Below are 27,904 nucleotides of genomic sequence, written 5' to 3' on the forward strand. Positions count from 1 at the left end.
GAATCTGCACACGAGATGCAGGGAGTAATGTGAGTACTCCAACCCAGTAAGTAATAAGAGTAAATAAAGGCTGAGCAGTAGGAAACAATGAATCCACATTCACGTTAGGCTCAATAAACATAACAGGCTTTCAAATCATGATACGAGTCAATCTTCCCTTTTTAAAATCCAGCTTTTAATAAAATCATTTTGAAATACTTTCCAGCAGTTTTAGTAGGGGTTCAATACCCGTTAAAATAATAATAGAGATTAAAACCATAATCGGCCCCCTTGGGCAAAGCATAGTTCCTAAAATAATCCCTCGGGCAAAACAATAGTCATAAACACTTCTTAACTTGAAAATCTCAGTGGAAATAACCAATGCCAAATCAGGGATTAATTTTTGAGCATCTCATAAACCCCAGTTTAAATAAAAGTTGTTTTAAAACATTTGTTCAATATTTTGACAGAGTCTTAAAATAAAAATGAGCGAAAAAAATCACTAAATCAATATATTCGATAGAAACTCACTTTAAAGAGGAGTGAAATCAATGAGTTCATAAACAGGCCTCTCAGGCAAAGCATCATTTATATGCATGTATATATATCTATCGCCCCTCGGGATAGCCTCTTTGTCCCTCGTGACTCAACTCTTACCAATCAATACTCACACTTAATATTAACACTCAATAGGTATCATATAATAACCGCTGCGGCGTGTAGCCCGATCCATATATTTCGTCAACGGCGCTCACTGGGGGTGTGCAGACTCCAGGAGGGGCCCCTTATGGCCTAAGCGCAATATCAAGCCATCTCGTGGCATCAAATCTAGGCCCTCGGCCTTATATCAATGTCAGTATAACACTACTACGGCGCACAGCCTGACCCATATAAGTATTGCTGCGGCGTGCAACCCGATCTGTATCCATATATATGTATATATATTGCTGCGACGTGCAGCCCGATCCATAGATATATAATCCTCACAACTAGGCCCTCGACCTCTCTCAGTCATTTACCTCACCATCAGACTCTTGGTATATCTCAGTCATCAATCTTACAATCAGACCCTCGGTCTATCTTAGTAAAACAGGGAACTCAGCCCAAGACAGTTTCCACATTTTTAGGAATGTAGTGATAAAGCCAGATTTGAGCAATAAGCAGGTAAAACATGACTGAGGATGTGCTTTCAAACAAATAGAGTGAGGAAAAATAGTAAAATGCTCCTAAGGGTCTCAACAAGTCGGCACAAGGCCCCAAACATGGCATAGAGCCCAAAATAGTTATAATAACATCAAACAATTAACTATCAACTGCACATTTAATTTAATTATTCGGGATGGACTAAGTCACAACTCCCAATGGTGCTCTACCCCACGCTCGTCATTTAGCATGTAAGTCACCTCAAAGTAATACAACGATGTGTAATCCGGGGTTTCAAACCCTCAGGACAGTATTTACAATCATTACTTACCTCGAACCTCCGAAATTTCTAGCTCGCGTTGCCTTTACCCCTCAAATTGGCCTCCACGCGCGTCGAATCTATCCAAAATCAGAACGAATAAATCACAATATGCTAAGGGAGCAAAGCCCTAGCGAAAACAATCAACAAAGGGCACGATTCTCGAAATTACTAAAACCCGAGTCCCGAACCCACGTCTTAGAATCGGGTAAAATTTACATTTTCAGAATCCTCATACCCTCACGAGTCTAACCATACAAAATTATCCAATTTCGATACCATTTGGTCCTTCAAATCATCATTTTACATTTTTGAAAGGTTTCACAATTTTCTTCCCAAATTCCATCCCAAATCATGAATTAAATGATGAATTCAATGATAGATTCATGTACTCTAGCCAAATCTGAGTTAAAATCACTTACCCCGATGAATTTCTTGAAAAACCTTCGAAAAATCACCAAAATCCGAAACAACCCAAAACCTCGTTTTTATAGAGTACCCCTCAGATTTCAGCCTCTGCGGGCCGCACCAAATCGACCGCGGTCAGCGCAAAAACAACCGCGGCCGCACAAGCCTTCCTCTACAGTGATAGGCTTTAGTATTTTGGACATAATTTTTGCTACATATGTCCAAATTATGATAGCTTCACCTTTCAGGAAACTAGACATGAAGATCTACAACTTTCATTTTTGAATCATCTCAAATTCCTTTTAGATCAAAAGATATGAGCTTCCGAAGTTGTACCGACTATCTGCAAATCTTCAAGACCACAGCTGCGGTCACTTTTACGCGCCCAACACTAAGCCAGCACGCCGAGAGCTAATTCTACCGCGGCCAGCGCTAAAGATTCTGCCCCCATCCATTTTCTAAGTTCCGAAATGTCCGTACTCGCTCAAAACTCACCCGAAACACACCCTGAGCCATCAGACCTCAACCCAAACATGCCAACACCTCCCATAACATCATTAACACCTAGTCGAGTTTTCGTATCACTCCGAACAACATCAAAACACAAAATCAACTTCGGATTCAAGCCTAAGAACTCCAAGAGCTCTTAAATTATGCTTTCATCAAAAAGTCTATCAAATCTCGTCCGAATGAGCTGAAATTCTGCACGCACATCCCAAATTACACAATGAAAATACTGGAACTCTCGGAATTCTATTCTGACCCCTATATCAAAATCTCACCTATCGACCGGAAAGCGCTGAAATCTCAATTTCGCCAATCCAAGCCTAAACCTTCTACGGACTTTCAAAATGCATTCTGATCACACTCCTAAGTCCCAAATCACCTAACGGAGCTAACCAAATCATAAAAATTCCGATCCAAGATCATATACAAACAAGTCAACTCTTGGTCAAACCTTTCAAATTTAAGGCATCAAACTGAGAACTGTTCTTCCAAATTCATTTCGATTACCCTGAAATCCAAAACCAATGATTTACATAAGGCATAATATATACACGGGGCAAGTCATGCCCGAAGACTGGCGATCAAAGTGCAAAAGTTCAAAACGACCAGTCAAGTCGTTACATCTTCCTCCACTTAAACATACGTTCGTCCTCAAACGTGCCCGGAGTTGTTCTAAAAGCAAACCAATTGCTGAATAACCTCACCTTTGCATATACCCTGGGATGATCCCATGTCACCCTATCTCATATAGGTCCGATAACATATGCAACTAAAATTTCACAATCTATTCTAACCCATAAGCCTTAGAACCATATTTCTACTTCTGAAATCATTCACAAGATCAGAATCTCACATCTATACTATGAATAACTCCAAACAAGTCGTAACAAACCATATCTGCTATCTCAGGTGCAATCACATGATATACCACATAACTCAAACACCACCAGCGATAACTTCTAATCACAACAGCTGTACATAACAACCGAATACCGATAGGAAACCTCTTATCAACTAAAGTGTCATTCTAACACTTCCATATACTGCCAATGATAAATGAAACACGCAATAAACCATAACCATTTCTCAGATCAATTATTCATAAGGCCACTTCTCCTTTGGCAAGGACCATAGCAAATTTGTGAGCCGAACTTCGATATTTATCCTCCCGACATACTGAAATCGAATCTGTTTGTATTCATTAATGTTCCCGACGATCTCCTCTAATCCAACACATCACTTCGGTGACATGACACAACAATATAGGCCTAAGCCACAACTTGCATAATACGCGCACCAATAAGCAACGGTCCGAACATACTCAAATGAAAGAGTTGTACCTCAAGATCACCAGTACCACCACAACACAAGGCTGAGAACCCGTTTCGCATCTTAGAAATAGAACACACAAATTTAACCCACCAGGTCATTTTCCTACATAGCTTCGCTGCAATGCGCGATCCTATCCAAACACTGCTCCGCATAAAACACCTCAAGTTACTATGCTCAAAATCGACAACTACGCTTAATTGATGTCTGGAACCAAAGCAAATCATTACACCCATGGTGAAACAAATGACATACACCACACAAACTCGATAGGACATAAACGATACGCCATTCACCGAGCAACTCCCAATTACTCTTCGCGGTCGACTTTCATTATGAAACTCCGATAGAACCGCACCATAGGTGCTTTTAACCAACAGATCGTATCGTTTCACAACACAGAAAGGTAACGCATAGATCCCCCTAATTGCTAATAGCTCAAAACAGCCAAAGCAACACATCCTTCGTCAACAACAACTTGAAGTAAACAAAGCCGTCTCGATGTCGGACACATATCCCATATAGGTCTATCAATGGACCATACATCAACTCCAGTTACACATAACAGATAAATAATCCTTCGAAGGTCCACATTGACTGAATCATAGCACATACTAATATCTGACTAACTTACCCACTTTTTGCCATCCACAACCACAAGCTAACCTGTGTATGAGAACTCCTAGTCTCCAAGTCTATAAAACACATGAATTACCATATCTGATCCTAATTACACCACTCTCATATATAACTCACCTCTAGTACCTAATCACCCCACGGGAGATACTCTAAGATTCTTCGGTGCTGCCAAGCAAACCTGAATATCAGCAGTTAACCTGACGAGAAGTGCTGCAATACTACCGAAGTACCATCAACTCAATCACATTGACTCTTTCTGGAACATATACCCTCATCAAATCACCTTAAATAGCATTACCATTTCCTTAATCTTCTGGAGATCCCTTCTCAAATCATCTGATGTTCATTTCTCTAATTATCTGAAACTGCCCGCGCTGCCTAAGAATTTATGACCTTCCATTCAAATCTGAATCGTGACCTTACACATGCAAATTTCAGTCTTACCCAACATACCGTATAAACCATACCACTCTAGGATAACCGCAAGAAATTCATATCCCTTCCGAGCCACCAACATCTACGTACTCAACCAGTCAAGAACTTTCCATTGGTCCCATCTAGAAGAAAATCACTATACATCCCATGCTACGCATGCCCATAGAAAATATATATCTCCAAACCATGGTAAAAACCATCAAGAACTCTCCGAGTTCCCTTTGCACAAATCAGACAGGTTAGGACTGAATCCTTCAAACTCAACCAAGCTAAGCAAGCCATCAAAACCTAAGAGCATCGCCGCAAAATACCTGAAAGAACTTATTACCTCGAACACACAATAGGAACTAATCATATCCTTACCATACCGATTCGATCTACTATCAAGCTACCCCATCTATCTAAATTTCCTTATGATTCATCTTCAACTTGATATTCTCTCTTAAATATTCCCAAAAGCACTACATTCGAAATACTTTGCTCTGAAGAACTTCCTGCATATATAAATCCGTTACCTCCTAATATTAATACATAGAATCCCACAATTAATATAGAAAACACCACAAGTCTTGACGTCTTCCAAGGAAAACTCAGTTTCAATCCGTAAGTACAACTTGAAAGCCTCCAATTATTGCATGTAAAATTTTGAACACAATAGGACCATTCTCTAGAGGCATCCACTCTACTCAAACCGCAGTTAGATTGATTAAACGGACCGAACAACCTGTGCTTTATTTGCACCCCGACACTGCAGAATGTGACCTCATTCCAATATAACCAAGCAATTTCCTGCCCTATGCGCCGAGCATTCCTTACCAACCACAACTCAAGTCATTCCCCAATTTTCGTACACCCATAAGGCATAACATAACCTTTATTGAAATTTCCTTTACTCGAGCCATAACTGATTCACAAATATGCCTCAAACTGGAACCATTAGAGCACATAACCATGCAATCAAACATTCAATAGCGGACTCCCCCACTTGGCTCAAAGCCATAGATCAAAACACGCACCATAACTTATAACACGTATACTTTATTGCTTCCATAATACCCTCGGCCTTATATCAATGTCAGTATAACACTGTTGCGGCGCGCAGCTCGACCCATATAAGCATTGTTATGGCGTGCAACCCGATCCGTATCTATATATATGTATATATATTGTTGCAGCGTGCAACCCAATCCATAGATATATAATCCTCACAACTAGGCCCTCGACCTCTCTCAGTCATTTACCTCACCATCATACTCTCGATATATCTCAGTCATCATTCTTACAATCAGACACTCGGTCTATCTCAGTAAAACAGGGAACTCAGCCCAAGACGGTTTCCACATTTTTAAGAATGTAGTGATAAAGCCAGATTTGAGCAATAAGCAGGTAAAACATGACTGAGGATGTGCTTTCAAACAAATAGAGTGAGGAAAAATAGTAAAATACCCCTAAGGGTCTCAACAAGTCGGCCCAAGGCCCCAAACATGGCATACAACCCAAAACAGTTATAATAACATCAAACAATTAACTATCAAATGCGCATTGAATTTAATCATTCGGAATGGACTAAGTCACAACTCCCAGCGGTGCTCTACCCCACGCTCGTCATTTAGCGTGTAGGTCACCTCAAAGTAATACAACGATGTGTAATCCGGGGTTTCAAACCCTCAGGACAGTATTTACAATCATTACTTACCTCGAACCTGCGAAATTTCTAGCTCGCGATGCCTTTACCCCACAAATTGGCCTCCACGCACGTCGAATCTATCCAAAATCAGAACGAATACATCACAATATGCTAAGGAAGCAAAGCCCTAGCGAAAACAATCAACAAAGGGCACGATTCCCGAAATTACCAAAATACGAGCCCCGGGCCCACATCTCGGAATCGGGTAAATTTTATATTTTCAGAATCCTCATACCCTCATGAGTCTAAATATACCAAAATTATCCAATTCCGATACTATTTGGTCCTTCAAATCATCATTTTACATTTTTGAAAGATTTTACAATTTTCTTCCCAAATTCCATCCCAAATCACGAATTCAATGATAGATTCATGTACTCTAGCCAAATCTGAGTTAAAATCACTTACCCCAATGAATTTCTTGAAAAACCTTCGAAAAATCGCCAAAATCCGAGTTCTCTAGGTCAAAATATTAAATAAAACCCAAAACCTCGTATTTATAGAGTACCCCTCAGATTTTATCCTCCGCGGGCCACACCAAATCGACCACGGTCCGCGCAAGCCAGTGCGGTCCGCGCAAAAACAACCGCGGCCGCACAGGCCTTCCTCTGCAGTGATAGGATTTAGTATTTTGTCCATAACCTTTGCTACAGATGTCCAAATTGCGATATCTTTACTTTTCTAGAAACTAGACACGAAGGGCTACAACTTTCGTGTTTGAATCATCTCACATTTCCTTGTGGATCAAAAGATATGAGCTTCCGAAGTTGCACCGACTATCTGCAGATCTTCATGACCGCGGCCGTGGTCACTTTTACGTGCCCAGCACTAAGCCAGCGCGCCTAACGCTAATTCTACCGCGGCTAGCTCTAAACATTCTTCCCCCATCCATTTTCTAAGTTCCGAAATATCCATACTCGCTCAAACTCACCCGAAACACACCCGGAGCCATCAAACCTCAACCCAAACATGCCAACATCTCCCATAACATCATTAACACCTAGTCGAGTTTTCGAATCACTCCGAACAACATTAAAACACAAAATCAACCTCGGATTCAAGCCTAAGAACTCCAAGAACTCTTAAATTATGCTTTCGATCAAAAAGTCTATCAAATCTCGTCCGAATGACCTGAAATTTTGCACGCACATCCCAAATGACACAACGAAACTATTGGAACTCTCAGAATTCTATTCCGACCCCTATATCAAAATCTTACCTATCGACCGGAAAGCGTCAAAATCTCAATTTCGTCAATCCAAGCCTAAACCTTCCACGGACTTCCAAAATACATTCCGATCACGCTTCTAAGTCCCAAATCACCTAACGGAACTAACCAAATCATAAAAATTCCGATCCGAAATCATATACAAACAAGTCAACTTTTGGTCAAACCTTTCAAATTTAAGGCTTCAAACTGAGAACTGTTCTTCCAAATTCATTCTGATTACCCTGAAACCCAAAACCAATGATTTACATAAGGCATAATATATACACGGGGCAAGTCATGCCCAAAGACTGGCGATCAAAGTGCAAAAGTTCAAAATGACCGGTCGGGTCGTTACACAACAATTCCTCCGTGAGAATTAAAACTGAGGAAAGCAAGATTATAGACTTGAAATAATAATTTTACCAAAAATTACTTTCACTCTATTATTCTATTCATCAGTTATTATATATTAATTTTGCTCCGTGAGAATTACAAAATTAATATAAGAATAAATTAGATATAAAATATGTAGATGTGATAATAATGATTAAAAAATCATCATTCCAGCACAGTATGAAATGTAAATAGAGTTTCAGGCCAAGAATGTATTGAACTGAGATAGTATTATAATTTATCAAGCTTCATCAACTATCCCAACAAAAAGAAATTATTCCATTATGAAGTAAGAAAGCTAAAAAATACTTTTAAAAGACTAAGAATATTTTTACTACAAAGAGATATATTAGTGGAAGAGACCAAGATTACTCTTCTCTTTCTCTTTAGAAACTTAGAAAAAACTAGATAGGAAATTGGATACAAAGAGGGATGTTCTTTCTTCTACAAACATATGCCTATTTATAGAAAAATTTCTACAAGACCTTGGTGAGAATTTGCAAGATAATATCAATATATCATATGGCCTTGATGAGAAATTGACATGGCAATTTGTCATGAAATTTTGGTGAGAATTTGCCATAACTTTTATATCTCTTGACTTTGTGTAGTCTTAGATGAAATTGTCACGGATGTATCCTTCTTCCTTGAACTGCAGGTTATTTCTTTTTCTCTTTTTCCATGTATTCTTTTTTCTGCAAGAATTGTTAGAAAAGTGCGAGAATAGGATATAAATTGGTCATGTTTTATATCTAAAATATTATATTTTTTATTAAAATATAAGAATAATTTATATCCATCATGTATTTCGCCTAAAATTTATGAACTTTCAAGATCTTGTTATTTATCATAGTTTGATTGTATAAAGAATTAAGAACTCAATGTCTACCTGTTGAGATAAATGGAGCACATGTGAAGAGGCCCAATAGTTGATAAGTAGTTCTGGGCCCAATATGTACAGCTGGCCCATTTCATTTTTACTGATATTTTGTATTAGTATATTAGGTTCTCTTTGTATTAGTATAGGCAATTTTTTCAATCGTATAGAACATTCTACACATTGATGAAATAAGAACACTTTTCTTCTTCTTCTCTCATGTCACCCGATTCAGGGTTTTCTTTCATTTCATTTCCTTTTCAATCTTTGCAAACAATCAGTCTAACATGGTATCAGATCGGTATTATTGGAACGATCTTGACCTCAGCTATCGTCTGATCCTAGCCTTGAACGAAGTTTTGGAGATTTCCTCGGTGCGGTGATACTTCGGCAGTGAAAGAAAAAAAATTAGGTTTTTTTGCTTTCAGAATTTCAGACTTGATCTTCGATACTCTCTATCTTCTCAATTTTGAAGATGATTGGTAAATTTTCTCATTTTTTAGATTGCATGTTCGATTTGAGCTGATTTCTAGGGTTCATTTTAAGTACTAGAATCAATATCAGTCTGGGTTACATCTACTGTATATTCACAACTCTACGGACTTTTTTGTTGAAATTTCGCTGTTGAATTGGCTGATTACAATGAGTGATAACACGAATTTAACTAAGGACCCTCATGGTACCACAACTAATTCTGAAGGTTTTAGTGAATTCACTCTTGATCCTTGTCATCCTTTCTATATTCACCCATCGGATAGTCCTGGTAGTCAATTAGTCACCATTCCTTTTGATGGAACTGGGTTTATTATTTGGTGTAGCAGTATGTTGACCTCTCTCTCAGCTAAAAACAAATTAGGTTTGGTAACTGGTAGGATACCTCAACCTCAACTTGATTCTCCTTATTATTCCTTTTGGGAACATTGCAATAACATGGTAAAAGCTTGGATTACTAACTCCTTGAGTAGAGAAATTGTTGTGAGTGTTATGTGTTTTAACACTGCTAGTTAAGTCTGGAGAGACATAAATGATAGGTATGGTCAGTCAAATGGTTCCAAGTATATCCAAATTCAGAGGGAAATTAGTAGTACCTCTCAAGGGACATCTGATATAGCTAGCTAATTTACCATAATGAGGAGTCTCTGGGATGAGCTTAATTCTGCTTATGTTAGACCAACATGTTCATGTGGTGCACTCCCTAAATTCACTGAGGACCAACACATGTTTCAGTTTCTCAGTGGGTTAAATGAGTCTTATTCCACAGTCAAAAGTAGCATCTTAATGATGTCCCCTTATCCAAGCATCAGCAAAGCCTATTCACTTTTACAACAAGATGAAAGTTAAAAAGAAACTAAGTCCATAGCCCCTGGGTTTTCAACTGATTCAGCAGCCTCATTTTCTGCTTCATCTGGCATATCCTCCTCCACAAAAGGCCATATAATCAGAGGGTAAATTTTGAATCCAAGAAACCTACCTCTCCTGTAATTTGCAAATATTGCAAGAAGCCTGGGCATAGTGTAGATAAATGCTATAGACTCCATGGCTTCCCAGCTGATTTCAAGTTCACTAAGTCCAAAAGGTCTGCTGCATATGTTCAAGTGGGGGATTCTTCTCCAAGAAACTTGATTGCTACTTGCACTAGCAACAATTCTTCAGACTCTGCTTATGGATTCATCAAGGAGCAATATGAACATCTCATGACACTCTTCCAACAAGCAAATATTTCTTCTGGTTATCCTCAGTCCACTTCTCCTGGAGAAATTATTGGTTTTGCCAACTTTGCAAGTGTGTGCAATCTCCCTGTAAATCAATTTCCTGCAGTAAATTCTGTTATACATTCTTTGTCTGCTCAGTTAGGAAAAATTCCTTGGATTTTAGATTCAGGTGCAACAAACCATATGACCCCTTACAAATAGTTTTTACACCATATTAAACCTCTAACTTCTCCTTACTTAACCATCTTACCAAATGAGTATAAAGTGAAAGTTATTTCTACTGGATCCCCACATCTTAGGCAGGATATAACTTTACACAATGTTCTTTTGGTTCCTTCTTTTCAATTCAATTTAATTTCAGTACATCAACTCCTTTGTCAATTGAAAGGTCTAGCAATATTCAACAGTTTCTCCTATTTTCTACAAGGCCCTTCTCTGAAGAGGCCATTGGAAATTGGTAAAGCTGCTCATGGGCTCTATTTTCTGCTACCTGACATGGTTACCCCTTCCCTTACTTCTAATATTTTTTGTTCTACTGTTTGTAATTCTTCTACAGCAAATGTTATCCCTTGTTTTCCCAGTTCTACTTGTAACTCATGTAGTACTATCAATAAAATGGATCTATTTTGGCATCAAATATTAGGCCATATACCATTTCATAAGTTGAAATCCATTCCATGTTTATCTACTCAAGTCTCTTCTAAACAATCATTTGTATGTTTTATTTGTCCTATGGCTAGGCAACAAAGACTACCTTCCTATAATAGTCACATTCATTCAACTGTACCTTTCCAGTTAGTTCATATAGACATATGGGGACCCTACCACACTAACGCATACAATGGTTTTAGATATTTCATTACTTTGGTAGATGATTTTACTAGAGTCACCTGGACACATTTATTATCTTCCAAAGGCAATGCCCTTTTTGTAATTAAAGCTTTCACTATGATGGTCAAAGTTCATTTCCCGTCTTCTGTTCAATCTTTTAGGTCAGACAATGCTTTTGAATTAGGTAGTAGCTCAGAGGCTATATCCTTCTTTACTAATAATGGTATCTTACACCAAACCACTATACCTCACACCCCACAACAAAATAGGGTGGTCGAAAGAAAACACAAACATCTTTTGGAAACTTCCAGAGCCCTTTTGTTTCAATCCAAACTCCCTACCAAGTATTGAGGTGAATGTGTATTAACTGCAACTTACATTGTCAATAGACTACCTTCATCAGTCTTGGGTAATACTACTCCTTTTGAAAAACTGCATGGAGCTCCTCCTGCATATGACCACCTAAAATCATTTGGTTGTCTTTGTTTTGCAACTACCCCTAAATCTGGGAGAGACAAATTCCAGTCTAGGGTTGTTACTTGTGTTTTCCTAGGTTACCCTTTTGGGAAAAGGGGATATAAGTTGCTTAATCCCTCTACTCATTCTGTGTTTTTTTCCAGAGATGTAGATTTCCATGAGCACATATTTCCCTATTCCTCTGTCCCATCTTCTTCTGTTTTCCCTTCTTCTTCTGATTCTTTTGAAGATCCTCATTCCTTTCTCTCTTACACCACTCCCTTATCACCTCCTCCTGATTCTAATTCTGTGATACCTACTGCACCTCATTCTGATCTTTCTCCTTCTTCCTCCAACTATCAGGAACCACCTGTTATGCATGTTTCTTCCTCTACCTCTCCTCCTCTCACTGTCATGTGCCTTCTTCTCACACCTTGCCTGTTAGGCATTCTACTAGGGTTTCCAACCCTCCCTCCTACTTATCAGATTCTATTTGTTTCTTTTGTTCTCCCTGCCAACCCTGTCTCTACAAATTCCAAGGTTTCTACTACTGAGCTACAGCTGCAGGAACCTCAATATTATCAGCAAGCTGCCTCACATCCTGCTTGGCAAGAAGCCATGCTAAAAGAGTTCCAAACTCTTGAAGCTAACCATACTTGGGATATCGTTCCTCTCCCTTCTCACAAGAAACCCATTCCTTGTAAGTGGGTGTACAAGATTAAACAGAAATCTGATGGCACTATTGAAAGATACAAAGCCAGATTAGTCATAAGGGGTGACACACAAAAAAGAAGGGATAGACTACAATGAGACTTTTTCCCCAGTTGTTAAATTCACCACTATTAAGTACCTACTCTCTCTTGCTGCTAAAAAAGGGGTGGACTGTTTATCAACTAGATCAACAATGTTTTTCTTCATGGTGATCTCCATGAAGAAGTTTATATGAGGCTTCCTCGTGGTCTAGTGGTTTCTGGTCATTCTTCCTCCTCTTCTCCACTAGTTTGCAAGCTCAAGAAGTCTCTCTATGGCCTCAAACAAGCCTCAAGACAGTGGTTCTCTAAATTGTCTGAAGCCTTGGTTTCCAGAGGTTATATGTCTAGCAAAAATGATTATTCATTGTTCACTAAGACTTCTAGAGGCTCCCTGACTGTCTCAGCAGTATATGTAGATGACATTCTATTGGCAGGAGATGATATTTCTGAATTGGATGCTCTTAAGGCCTTTCTGGATGCTACTTTCAAAATCAAAAACTTAGGTTGTGTTCACTACTTCTTGGGTTTGGAAATTATACAACAGCCCCAAGGTTTCTTGATGTGTCAGCACAAATTTACATCTGTTCTATTAGAAGAGTTTCATTGTGATCATTTCACCCCTATCAATACTCCTCTTGATCATTCCATCAAACTCTCTTATGATATTGGGGAGCCCCTTTCTGATCCTAGCATTTACAGACGGATTGTGGGCAAGCTTAATTTCTTATGTCATACAAGACCTGATATTGCATACTCAGTCCAACATCTTAGTCAGTTTCTTCAAGTTCCTCACATGCTGGTTGTTATGCATGTTTTGAGGTATCTGATGAATACTCCTGATTTGGGTGTTTTCCTTCCTAAGTCTACTGATTTTTCTCTCTTGGCTTACTCTGATTCTGATTGGGCCACTTGTGCCCAGACTCGGAGGTCTGTTACTAGGTATTATATTACCTTAGGGGGCTGCCCTATCTCTTGGAAAAGCAAGAAACAACCTATTATATCTATCTCCTCTGCTGGGCAGAGTATAGTGCTCTACGCAAAATGGTTGCTAAAATTTCGTGGCTTGTTCGCTTACTGGCTGATCTTGGGTCGGTTATTTCCAGTCCTGCTCCTGTGTTTTGTGATAGCCAAGCTGCTTTGCATATCGCCAGGAATCCGGTGTTCCATGAACGCACTAAACACATTGAGGTTGATTGCCACTATGTTCGGGATAGCCTGCAATCTGGTCTCATCACTTTACATCATGTTTATTCTTCTGCTCAACTTGTTGACATTCTCACTAAGTCCCTTCCAAGCACCACTCATCATCATCTTCTCGGCAAGCTTGGGGTGTCAAGTGGGGGTGTTGAGATAAATGGAGCACATGTGAATAAGCCCAATAGTTGATAAGTAGTTCTGGGCCCAATATGTATAGCTGGCCCATTTCATTTGTACTGATATTTTGTATTAGTATATTAGGTCCACTTTGTATCAGTATATGCAATTTTTTCAATTGTACAGAACATTCTAGACATTGATGAAATAAGAACATTCTTCTTCTCTCATCTCACCCGATTCAGGGTTTTCTTTCATTTCATTTCCTTTTCAATCTTTGCAAACAATCAATCTAACACTACCAAATTGTAGTTGTACAACCAATCTAAGAAACTAAACTCAGAAAATTTTCAAATACCACAGAAATGTGCTTACTTAAAAATTTATAAGCAAACAAGATGTTCTATATTTACTGATAAATATGCTTTTATAACATAAATACTTCACTGCTGCATTATGGGAATACAAGAATGACATAAAATACAACAAGCCTTTTCTTAAAGAATGACAAATCCAATGATCAATCTTTCTTAGTACATTAAAAGGGCAGCCCGGTGCACAAAGCTCTCGCTATGCTCGGGGTCCGGGGAAGGACTGGACCACAAGGGTGTATCGTAGGCAGTCTTACCCTGCATTTCTGCAAGAAGCCGTTTCCACAGCTCGAGACCGTGACCATCTGGTCACATGACAACAACTTTACTAGTTACACCAAGGCTCCCCTACCTTCTTAGTACATTCTAAATTGCAAAAAAAAAAAAAAAAAAATGCTCTTTACCAGCATTTTTTAGACATGAAATTTACCATTTTCCTAATAATCATGTTCATACTTTGAGTTAGCAGCAGCTAATAATGCAGCTCCAATTCCAGATCCATCTTTTGAATGTTCTATCACTACATTTTTAGAAATTTCTGATCCAAGAAGTTCTGTGACAGCTTCTTGGATGTATTCTCTGTACTGAGGATAGTGCTCATATAAACCTCCATCCATTGCTACAACTGTTCTCTTACCGAAGACTACGCTTTTTGAATCCTCCTCCATTTTCTGGAGAATCCCAACAATTCCAGCACCAGCTAGACGCCCCCCTCGTTTTGCAATAGTATCGCAAATGTCCACGACTGTTTTTCTAGCATTTAGATCAGATTTAACCTGAAAATCAATAATTAAAAGCAAATTCTGATCATCAAAAGGTTTGTACACTTTTTTCATGGTACAATATTGACATTTTCATACACTGTATGACATGGAAAGCCAGTTTCTTACATCAAATGAAGAAAGGAAAAGTTCTTGTAGAGAACTTCTAGTGTTAGAGAAACTAAATTTTGTATAATATTGGACAGAGGCGTGCTAATGAGCGGCATGGACTATGAGAATTTATATTAGCCGACCCATTGCTTGGGATTTATGGACACTTATTAAGTACATGAAAAGAGAAGCTAAACCTATTTTTGGATGTTATCTTCAAAAATAGTTTCTTCATGAATCAATTATTGGGCAACAATTATCCAATCGAGAAATAAACAAATAGCAAAAGTAAGTTAAAGGACTAGAGCTAATGAATATACCCCAGCTATATCATAGAGGACAGACTCAACAGCTTCAAGATCTCTGGATGTATCCTGCTGCATCGCACATATATCTGGTGTCCTATATGATGCAGATTAGACCGAGTGAGAACAAGCAGGAAATGATCAGAACAATTAATACAGGATATACAGCATAATAGCAGGTATCAGTGATAGTATCAAAGTGTCTATTTCTGATAAACTAGCAGTTCTTCAGGATATGAACTTTAAGACCATCAAAATCAACAGAAAGTTTTGCAGATTTTCAAAGTGTAGATATAACCGTAAAATGTAGGGTGGTTTCAACTTGTTAATGGAATAACGAGAATAGTTTCCAAATTCTGACATTCCCAACTAATACACACCTAACCTTTGTTCGTCAACTGCGGGTAGAACAGATGTAATTACCTCAGCACAAATGGAGTGACTAACTTTTCTGGAACATAGCCGCCACCAAATAAGCCGCCAACCTTGGCCATTTTGACCAGCACCCGTCTTACAATTTCTCCAAGGTACATTCCCGAGATTGTCTTCTCAAAAATCTTCATCAAGAAATATGACAATAGATAAGATCATGAACAAACACAGTGTGATTCCAAGTATATGAAGAAAAGAAAGTTCCATGTTTTGAGTCAATAAAACTTGCCTGCTCACCAGGGTTAATGCTCTCGGCATCCATTTCTCTATCAAACTCAGTTAAAGGAAGGCCATTTGAAAATGCTCCCCATTCAGTATTCACAATCTAAAATAGAATCATGAATCAGATATTATCTCGAACTCAAAGGTCGCTAAAACAGCAAGCAGTTCATGAAAATAACTTGACAACAGAATATTTTGGACTATACTTACTGTTACTGGAGAGTTGGACATCCTTTTGGGCAGCTTAGGAATAGCATCCACACGTTCTACGTAGCAAGCGTTGGTTCCAGTCCCAAGAATGACGGCAACCATGACATCATTGTCCCAGTATCTCGCTCCGGCAAGTGTTGCTACAGTGTCATTGACCTAACTTGACAATGGACAGAAATCATCAAACATTGAACTGAGAACTGAGGACACGCCAGGATATTCTCCATAGATTCTCATTATGCGTGAAGTAGAGTAGAACTTACCAGGGCAGAGACTTGCATACCCAATCCCCGCCTTTCCATGGCTTCATTTAAACAAGCAACAACATCTTTTCCTGCCTGTTCCACATTATGCAGGAATCAAAGAGTAATCCGCAAGTGCAATAAAAATGATAACGGTAAGAGAGAAGCGAGACTAAGTTAAAAGCCAATGCTAAGGAACTCATCGCTACTAGTTCATTTGACAGTTTTGCAAGATTGTATTTTCTAATCTCCAATAATACTGGGAAGCCAGTATTCCCCAATTTGATCTCTCTAATTTACTTACTAATCAGTCATCACACTGTAATAAGTACTTCACTAAGACTGTTATATCTGGAAAACAATTAACTCAATGTATGAAACACTCTTTGACAAGAAAGCAGAGTGACTTTAAGTCTCGAATGCTCAGTTCACCGAGGATGGAACTACAGAAATTTAGGAAATAGATCATTCCAGTGCTTAATTCAAAGAACGCAAAAATAGTGGTTGGAAGTCTTGTTAGTGCTGGAAATTGATTACTGAAACTGAATTAACGCAGCATTGATAAGAAAGTTTTCATTTTAAGCTCATTGGATTTCCAACAGGAAGCTTAGGGGTTAACATGCTGACATTCATTCCCTTATTTTCATAATTGCCGTCTTAAAATTCCCAACTCCTCAGTTGGTGGCAACCATCTGAAATAAAATATTTACTCATGCCATAACCGGCCACTAAGCACAAAATATTTGTAACTGTACATATAGGCCAAATTAGCAAGATGTCTATAATCTGCCACTGCTTCAAACAAATGAGAAAATCAAGAAATACTAACAGTTCCAGAGACTGCAAACCCCTTTGTCCACTTGATTAGGATGCCAGATTTAACTGAAGTCTGCTTCACTGGGAAGGAAAATGTGAATCCTATTTCCCTAGTCCTTCCTTGTTGCATCTCGAACTTACCGCCTTCACTTTGTGAAAATTTGCCTAGCTCAGAAGCTATGAAATCAAACAGCTCCTGTAATAAATCAATGCACATATAAAGACAAGAACAAAAAAGACCGTACTGGTCAAGTTGCATTTTAACAAGAAAAATTAACCAACCTCAGAGGTGGCAAACATCAATTCTTGAGGTATAGAGACTTGCTCAAACTCAGTGGCGATTACGCGCTCTTCTTTACCACCTAACTGCACCCTTAACACTCGGAAATTTGTACCACCAAGGTCCAATGCATAGAACAAACCTTTCTCATTCCTTGAGAAATCATAAAATTTGGCATTATATAAACTAGCCTAACAATCAAACAAGTGAAGCAATGTAAACTAGGAGAAAGCTTAATTCTTTAAATCTTTACTTTCTAAGAATTTGCCTTCAAATTAACAGCAACAACATACACATATTCACACATGTGGGGTCCGGGAAGACTAGTGTGTACGCAGAGCTTACTTCTACTTAGTGAAGGTAGGGAAGGTAGGGATGTTGTTTCCAATAGACCTCGGCTCAGAAAGATAGGGAGGAGAATTGCCTTTAAATTAAATTAGTGGAAATACTGGAAAATAAATATGACAGGAAATAGATAAAAGACAATACCGGCAAAGTTAAACACTATAGTTGACAACAAAAAGAAGGTAAATTTCATTGTATGATTTCTACTATGACAGTCAAATCACTAACTATTTTTTGTCGCATTAATCCATTTTAGCAATGAAATCTCATAAATATTTTTTGTCACCTTAAAATAACTGAACTTTGAACTTTACAGTAAAGTCACTAAAACTTCTTATGGATCAAATTTAGCTACTTTAATGTGATAAAAAATATATATTCATATATATATAACGATAAAATTCAGTAATCATATGTTAAATTAACCCAAATAAGAACACAAAACAGTCAACAAACAAGAAAAATATAGTAGCGTACCCAGTTGGTAAAGTGTCAACATAACTAAGGATCATCTTCAGATCACTGCCACCGTCGACGGCAAGTCCAGCCCGCATATCAACGGCCATGGCATCAGCCACGTGGCGCAAAACAGGAAGTGGAGTAGCACAGTCTTTCTGCAACTTAGTCAATATTGGTACTACCCCTAAACTAACACCAGATCGGACGGCAGCCATTATGACACGTGGCTTAGATACCATTTTAGTATGTGATCGTGAAATATGGAAAGATCGGCCGGCCGGCGAGCTAACGGTGACCGACATAATTAACAGTGAGATCAAAAGGAACGTGTGACGGAGAAAAAAAGAAGAGGGAAGAGAACAATAAATGATGATGTTGAAACAGAGAGTTAATGCAGTTGAGAATCTTTAACACTATATAATGATGGTAAGTTTGAACTGATGGTATATTTGAATAAATTAATGATGAAATATATGTAAGGATTTAAACGAAGAATATTGCTTATACGACTAGCAATCCACTATAAAACCTTTTTTTTTCTTCCCCTTTCTTCGTCAACTTAATGGAGTAATTCTTTTATTATTTCTTTCCATTTTGTGGAAAAATATACTTTCTCAGTAATAAGTTATTCTCTTTTATTATTTCTTTCCATTTCTCAAATTAGATTCGAATTGTGAAGTATGCTGGCTAAAGTATATCAAATATACAATAATTAATAATTTAGAATATTTTTAAAATATGGTCAAAGAAAAAGTTTATGTGAAGGAAAATAGAGAATGTTGGATTTAATTGAACATTGAAGATACATTTTTATAATCTATATCTATATTATATTAAAAGGAGGGTAGTATGCATTGTGGTTAAGTCAAGTGGCAAGCTAAAAAGAAGTCACTTGGCAATTTAAAGACAACATTAATAATTAGAAATTGTAAATGGAAACATAATTAATGAAAGTAGTTGAATCTTATACATAATCTAAATAGATCTTAGACAAATCTAATCTATATATCTATATTTATATTTATATGTATATTAGTATCTACATCTATATTTATATTTTATATCTATATATATATACATTTGTATTTTATATCTATATATTGATTCACTCATAGATTTTCTTATATATTAACTAGAAATATGGAGGTGAAAAATTAATTAAAAAGCGATAATAGAAACAAAATAAAAATTATAAAAAGATGTAAATGGAAAAAACATATGACTATTTATACTTTGGAGTGAGTTAAAATCTATATCTATATTATATTAAAAGGAGAGTAGTGAAACATGTGGTTAAGCCAAGTGACAAGCTAAAAAGAAGCCACTTGGCAATTTTAAGACAACATTAATAATTAGAAACTATAAATGGAAACATAATTAATTGAAGTATTTTAATAAATTTTATACATAATCTAAATAGATATTAGATAAATCTGATCTATATATCTATATTTATATATACATATTTATAACTAATGGAAATCCACCGCTAATTGATCAAGCTTTATAATTAATGGAAATCCACCGCTAATCTCAGCTTTAATTTGTTGGATTCTATTTGTATAACATTAATAAAAGTTATTAATTGATATTTTTTTGTATCTAATTAATAATTGAATTTTTTGAATTGCATAAAGTGTCACCCAATTGTTACTAAATAGTACTAAATATCGTTTCCTTTTTTGTTTTTAGATTCTTTATAATTTTGTATCTAGAGGATGTTTTGTGTATAACCAAATAAGCTTTGTATCTGATCTTATTTAGGTACAATATACATTATTGTAGGTATGTTTAATTAAATTTTTGTGTATAATTCAGTTATGGTCGGTATCCTTTTTTGAGAAAAAATCAATTAAATTTTTGTTTTGTATCTTATTTTAAGTTGAAATAATAATTCTTTATTTAGTACAAGCTTTGAATATGATATTATTTATGTACAATATACATTACTATAAGTATCTTTAATTAAATTTTGTGTATAATTCAGTTATGGTAGGTATCCTTTTTTAAGAAAGAATCAATTAAATTTAATTTTGTATCTTACACATTAATTTTAAGTTGAAATAATAATTCTTTAATTTGTTGGATTCTATTTGTATAACATTAATAAAAGTTATTAATTGATATTCTTTTGTATCAAATTAATAATTAGATTTTTTGAATTGCATAAAGTATCACCAATTGTATAACTAAATAGTACTAAATATCTTTTCCTTTTGAAGGTACATTCTCTAGAATTTTGTATCTAATTACTAATTGATATTTTTGTTAAAGAATTGCTGGAGCTGTCACCGAGTTATATAAGGAAATAATATTCAATACCTTTTCCTTTTGAACATTCTCCAGAATTGTTTATCTAATCGAATTAATAATTAAAACAAAATTTATAAAATGCATAAAGTGTTGTCATCGATTAATACAAAAAAATATTACTAAATATCTTTTCCTTTTGAAGAAACATTCTCTAGAATGTTTCCCTGATTAATAATTGAATACTTTTTATAAATGGTATATTAGAACTATGACTGATTATATAAGGAAATAAAATTAATACTTTTTCCTTTTGAACATTTTCTTGATTTGTGTATTTACTTAATAATTGATTTTTTTTATAATGAATTTCATATTAGAGATGTCGCTCATTTATCTAAGAAATTAGTATTAAATATTTTTTTCCTTTTGCAAAACCTCCAAAATTGTGTATTTACTTAATAATTATTTTTTATATATTGCATATTAGAGCTGGCACTGATCTTTATAAGGAAATACTATTAAGAATCTCTTTTAATTAGGGTTTTGCTGCTTATAGTTTTTAATATATTAATCATATGACCTACTACAAAATACCTTACGTAAAGTTCATTATAAACAAACCTACAATCAATTAGAAACTACAAAATATGGTTGCAACCATTAACTATTTTAGTGAAATGTCGAGTATCAAAATGAGTTGAAGTTGTTAGATATGACACGTTCCATATCGTGATAAATTAGACTGCCCCTTGAATTACTTATCAAGGATAAAAAGGTGGATACATTTTTGAGTGCTATTAAACTTTCCCATTACCATGTAATGTGGATATTCGAGTTGTTTTGTATTTTCTTTAACTTATGCGTATATTTAATCCACATTAATTATGATTTTGTTAGGATCTAGATATATAGAAATTTATTATGGTTTCATTTACAATTTGAACTGGTGTTAGGCAATATAAATTTATCATTGAAAATCTATTTTCCTTTATGATTTTATGTAAGAAATCTGCATATGTGATTGAATACATAATACCTCAAGATTTTAATTTACAGACGAGTTTATTTGTATTTCTTTGCATATTCAATGAAATTTGCTGATTTTGTGAGTTTTTACTTTTATAATTTGGTATTAACTATTGTTTTCTTATGTTAGTTTGTACAACTTTTACGCTTAATGCATAACAGAAAAGAATTTTTTTCTTCTTAGCAGATTTTGAATTCAAACGGCTAAGCCATTAGTCAGAGAGTTATGATCAAATTTTGTCCATGATGCCAAGATAAAAAAATTATTTGTTGTTGATGCATGTTTAGTAATACAATGTGTCATCAAGTTTTACTATTAGCGATAATATACTCATGCCTATTAATGCATTAGTATGCTGTGGGTTTATACGAACAAAATAATGCATAATCTTTATATAACATGACCTGTTACTAACTTAAGTTTCTTTATTTTTTTAGGGAGATCGAATTTATGAAATTGTTGGATGGTCCGTTATACGTATCTCTGAAAGAAACATACATGAAATGAGATTGTATGTTATGAAGAATTTTGTAGTTGGACCAAACGATATAAAATTTAAGATCAACAAACATATATTGAAACTGATGTTTTCTCATAGGACAGGTGTGGTTGAAATTAATGTTCTGCAGTTTAGTTTGAATATCATCAACTTTTAAACATTTGTGAGCATTTGATAAATCAACTTGATGTTGATAAGAACGAACTATTCGGTAATTGTTTTATCTTTCGCTATTTCTTCTACAAGGTGTTGGTCCCACAAATTGCAGATGGAGCAGAATCGAAAATGAAGAAAATTAATCCTACTTTTGCGTGATATAACGAATGGTCAGTTCCAAACAGGTAATCATTTTTCACTATAATTGTGCATATATAACTTACCTAAACTAATTATTGTTTCTGACGACCCAAAGGGGTCATCACCTGTTTTCTTATCCATTCTGTGCTTCCTAGGCCTTGAAAACCTCATTTAGAGTCGTCTCAATTTGCGTGCGCAGTCCAGGCGCGTAGCCGGAAAGCTTAAATATGAAATTTTGTGAAAAATACTAAGTTTTGCTGTTAAAATAAATAAGTTTGACTTTGGTCAACATAACGGACTCGGGCCCATGGTTTGATGGTCCCGGAGGGTCCGTAAGAAAGTATGGGACGTGGGCATATGTCCGGAATCGAATTCTGAGGTCCCAAGCCCGAGAAATAAATTTAAGTAAAATTATTTTCTGAAAATGTTAAAGGAAACTAGAAATGAAATCTGCTTAGAAAGTGATGGTATCGGGCCCGTATTTTGGTTCTGGCACCTGATACAAGTCTTATATATGTTTTAAGTTCTTCCTGTAAAATTTGGTTGAAATCGGACGTCGTTTGACGTGTTTCGCACTTAAATTTCTAAATTGGAAACTTGATGAAGTTTGAGGAAAAATTCTTGATTTTGAGGTTTGATTCCTTGATTTTGAGGTTATTTAGGTGATTTGATCGCACGGATAAGTTTGTATGATGTTGTTGAGTTAGTGCCTGTGTTTGGTTAAGAGCCCGAGGGCTTGAGAGTGTTTCGGAATGGTTTTTGGTTTTAGAAGTGTTGCAGATTTTCTGCTGTTGTACCTAAGGATTTTGTTCTTCGCGTTCACGTGGTCTCACTCGCGAACGCGTAAGGCAAAGATCCCAGGTGCCCAGTTTCTTCTTCGCGAATGCGGAGGTTGAGACGCGAACGAGAAGTTCAGGGGGGAGACCCTTCGCAAACGCTTCCTTCCACTCGCGAACGCGTAGGGTTCAGGGGAGGGGCCACCAGTTTGTTCTACACGAACGCGGCCATTGGCCCGCGAATGCGAGGGCTCGGGTGCTAAAGCATCGCGAATGCGAGCCTAGTGTCACAAATGCGAAGGTCTTCAGACCTGACTCATCGTGAACACGTTGAGCTTATCGCGAAGAAGGATTTTGCCCAGTTATTTTAAAGTCCCAAAATAGAAACCATTACGGGATTTCACCAAAATTTCACAAACTCTTTCTTCTCCAAAGTTCTAGGGCGACTTTTGAAGCATCCTTTCACCATAAACTCTTGAGTTAGTAATATTTAACTTATTTCCTTCCATTTTTATCAACATCTATTGAATTTCTAGGCCTAAAACATGTAATTAAAGGTAGAAATTAGGGAATTGGGTAGAGTTAGGGCTTTTTAATTAATTGTGATTTAGGCCTCGTGGATGAATGGGTTATCGAATTTTGGCTCGAACCTAGTGTTTTGACCAAGTGGACCCAGGGTCGATTTTTGAGATTTTGGGAAGAATACTTGGGAAGCTATAATTAGGCATCAGATTCGAATTATTTAGCATTTATTGATGTTATGAAGTCATTTTTGTATAGATACAATCAATTTGGAGCTGAATTCGAGAGGAAAAGCGGTAATTGAGGATTAAATTAGTCGTGGAAGTTTGAGGTAAGTGTTTGGTCTAACCTTAGCTTGAGGGATTAGGAGTTGAGACCTATTTGCTATGTGATAATTGTTGAGTACGACGTATAGGCATGGTGACGAGTATCTATACGTTGGTGTCTAGCATGACCGTGAGTTTTATGTTGTGAATATCCTAATTTTGTTGTGTCTTTCATGCCTTAGTGATGATTTCTTTATGTTGTGAAAAACTTGTGAAAAAAGTATGACCTTTGAACTTCGAGGAGCATTGGCTCGAGTTATATTACAAAGTGTAAAAGTATATGAGATGATTGAACTCTTTGGAGCATTGGCTCAAATGGTAAAGTGAGTTATGAAGTAAAAGTGAAAGAAAGAGAAAGAGTTATTAAATTATTCCCTTGTCGGGATGTTTGTTGCTTTGTTGATTATCTCCCTTGCCGGGATGCTGAGATTATTGATATTGTTCCCTTGCCGGGATTTAACTGTTTAATTATGTTCCCTTTTCTGGGATTTCTATTGTTATTTGTTTACTTCATTTCCCCTTTGTTTGTGATTGTTGTTTGGGTGAGGATGAGCGTTAAAGCACGAAGGGTTATGTCGTGCATTGTTTGCTATGGTGAGGAAAGAGTGTAAAGCATGAAAGGTGATGCCATGCCGTACGATGTACCATTCCGTACCGATTATCATTGACTATATGGTGAGGAAAGATAGTAAAAGCACAAAGGGTGATGTCGTGTACACTTTTGTTATAAAATATTGTTTGGTGAAGACAAGAGTAAAAGCACGAAGGGTGATGTTGTGTACGTTGTTATTATATGATTGATTTGGTGAGAACAAGAGTAAAAGCACGAAGGGTGATGCCGTGCAAATTGTTGATTTCTCATTCTTGATGATACTCTAGTTATGTTGTTACTTTCCTTACCTGATGTTTTCTATTCGGAAACATTATTTCCCCCACAACATGTTTCCCCTTCCCATATTTACTGGTTATTTCTGCATTTTTCTTTCCGCTGTATATATTTTAATTGCACAGGTTTATTTGGTAGTCTGGTCCTAGCCTCGTCACTACTTCAACGAGGTTAGGCTAGACACTTACCATCACATGGGGTTGGTTGTGCTGATACTACACTCTGCACTATGTGCAGATCTCGGAGTAGCTTACAGACAGTAGTTGGAGGGCTTCCTTCAGTCCACCCGGAGACCCAAGGTAGACCTGCAGGCGTTCGCGGGCCTTGGATTCTCCCTCTATCTCTATTCCCTGTTTCATTTTCTTTCGTTCAGGAACAGTTTATTGTTTTTTCTTCAGGCCTTATTTGTAGTGACTCTTAGACAGTCTGTGACAATGTGATACCAGGTTTTGTGTATTGAGGTTTTGAAATTTGTAATAGACGTAGTCTTGAGTTATAAAAACTGTTGACTTTCGCTTATTTATTTAATTCTGTTGTTTTCATATTATCGCTGGTAATTGAAAAAAAAAATTGTTAATGAAAAAGGTAGTTAAGGATTGGCTTGCCTAACTCTCATTAGTAGGCGCCATCACGACTCCTGAGTGTGAAAAATTCGGGTCGTGACAAGTTGGTATCAGAGCTCTAGGTTACATAGGTCTCACAGTTCACAGACAAGCTTATAGAGTCTGAGGGATCGGTACAAAGACGTCCATATTTATCTCCCAAAGGATACAGAGTTAGGAAAAATTTCACATTTGTTCTTTCTTGTCGTGCGGATTTGTTTCTCAGTGCTAATTGGATTTCTACTCTATTCTTTCACAGATGTCGAGAACACACGCTTCCTCATCTACCACTCAGCAGCCCGAGCCCCCAGCAATAGCTTCCACTAGGGGCAGAGGGTAGAGGCCGAGGTCGTGCAAGAGGCAGAGGTAGGGGCAGAGCTCAGCCCCGAGCAGCAGCACCAGTGGCGTATCCTCAGGTTGATTTTGAGGAGGAGGTTCCGACCCCAGTAGTTCCAGTGGGCCCAGCTCAGGTCCCAGAGGGGTTCATTGTCACCCCAGTTCTTCAGGATGCTCTGGTCCGATTGGTGGGCCTCATGGAGAGTGTCACCCGAGCAGGTTTTCTTCCTGTAGCACCAGCCACTTCTCAGGCTGGAGGAGGGGCTCAGACTCCTGCTACTCATACTCCGGAGCAGGTGGCTCCCCAGATTCAGATTCCAGCGGTTCAGCCAGCTGGAGCAGTTCACCCGGGTGTAGTAGCTCAGACTGGTGATGGAGTGGCTATGTCCGCCGATACTTTGTGAAGGCTGGATAGGTTCGCCAAGCTCGTCACTTCTACATTCAGCGATGCATCTACTGAGGATCCCCAGGATTATCTAGATAGTTGTCACGAAGTTCTTCGGAACATGGGGATCGTTGAGACCAATGGAGTTGATTTTGCTACCTTTCGTCTGTCGGGATCCACCAAGACTTGGTGGAGGGATTATTGCTTAGCCAGGCCAACTGGGTCGCCATCTTTGACATGGGAGCAGTTAACAGTGTTATTTCTGGAGAAGTTTCTCCCCGTTACTCAGAGAGAGGCCTATCGGAGGCAGTTTGAGCGCCTCCGGCAGGGTTCCATGACGGTCACCCAGTATGAGACCAGGTTTATCAATCTAGCTCGCCATGCTCTTGCCATACTTCCCACCAAGAGAGAGAGGGTGAGGAGGTTTACTGATGGTCTTATTTAGCCGATTCATCTTCAGATGGCCAAGGAGGCCGGAAACAAGATCACCTTTCAGGAGGCGACCAATGTGGCCCACAGATTTGAGATAGTTCTGTCACAGGGAGGTGGTCATGGGTCAGATAAGAGGCCCCATCATTCATATAGATTCAGTGGTACCTCGTCTGGAGGCAGAGATTCATATGGTAGAGGCCATCCTCCTAGGCCCTTTCAGTCAGCTCTCCAGGTCTCACATGGTACTTCAGGTGGTCGTGGTTCTCAGACACATTATTCTGATCAGCAGCCTTACAGTGCACTACTAGCTCCCATTAGTGCACCGCCGCATCAGAGTTTCCGAGGTGGTTATTCAGGTCGACAAGGCCAGCAGTCTTAGCGGCCAAGGGCTTGTTACACTTGTGGTGATTCGGGTCACATTGCCAGGTTTTGCCCTCGAGCACCGGGTAGCTCTCAGCATCAGGGTTCTCGTGCTATGGTATAGGCACTATGTGTTCCACAGCCCGCCCAACCAGTTAGAGGTGGGGGTAGAGGTGCTAGAGGTGGAGGTAGAGGTCCTAGAGGTGGAGCTCAGGCTGCTAGAGGTGGAGGCCAGCTAGTAGCAGGCCGTCCCAGAGAGGTAGTTCAGGGTGGTGGGGCCCAGCCCCGATGTTACACCCTTCCAGCTAGGCCCGAGGCTGAGGCTTTAGATGCAGTCATTACAGGTACCATTCTGGTTTGTGATAGCGATGTTTCAGTGCTATTTGATCTAGGGTCTACGTATTCGTATGTGTCATCTTATTTTGCACCGTACCTAGTCATGCCTAGTGAATCATTGAGTATTCCTGTTTATGTGTCTACACCGGTGGGTGATTCTATTATGGTCAATTGAGTCCATCGGTCTTGTATTGTGGTGATTGGGAGTCTTGAGACTCTCGTGGATTTGTTGTTTCTAGACATGGTCGATTTCGATGTTATATTGGGGATGGACTGGTTATCACCTTACCACTCTATCTTGAACTGTCGTGCAAAGACTGTG

At 37.7% G+C, this 27,904-nt stretch overlaps 1 protein-coding gene across 1 annotated transcript; it reads right to left on the reverse strand.

Moving 5' to 3' along the window:
• Positions 1-14,462: 14,462 nt before the first annotated feature.
• LOC107816110 (hexokinase-2, chloroplastic-like) lies at positions 14,463-19,044 on the reverse strand. Its single transcript, XM_016641793.2, has 9 exons — positions 18,564-19,044; positions 17,744-17,894; positions 17,475-17,657; positions 16,667-16,741; positions 16,404-16,559; positions 16,201-16,296; positions 15,963-16,096; positions 15,555-15,636; positions 14,463-15,138 (listed from the first exon to the last, which is right to left on the reverse strand). The coding sequence occupies exons 1-9, from the start codon at positions 18,845-18,847 to the stop codon at positions 14,800-14,802; spliced, it is 1,500 nt and encodes a 499-aa protein (XP_016497279.1). The 5' UTR covers positions 18,848-19,044; the 3' UTR covers positions 14,463-14,799.
• Between the last annotated feature and the right edge of the window lie 8,860 nt (positions 19,045-27,904).

The sequence above is a fragment of the Nicotiana tabacum genome, chromosome 12, assembly GCF_000715075.1.
Source record: "Nicotiana tabacum cultivar K326 chromosome 12, ASM71507v2, whole genome shotgun sequence".
Classification (NCBI taxonomy): domain Eukaryota; kingdom Viridiplantae; phylum Streptophyta; class Magnoliopsida; order Solanales; family Solanaceae; genus Nicotiana; species Nicotiana tabacum.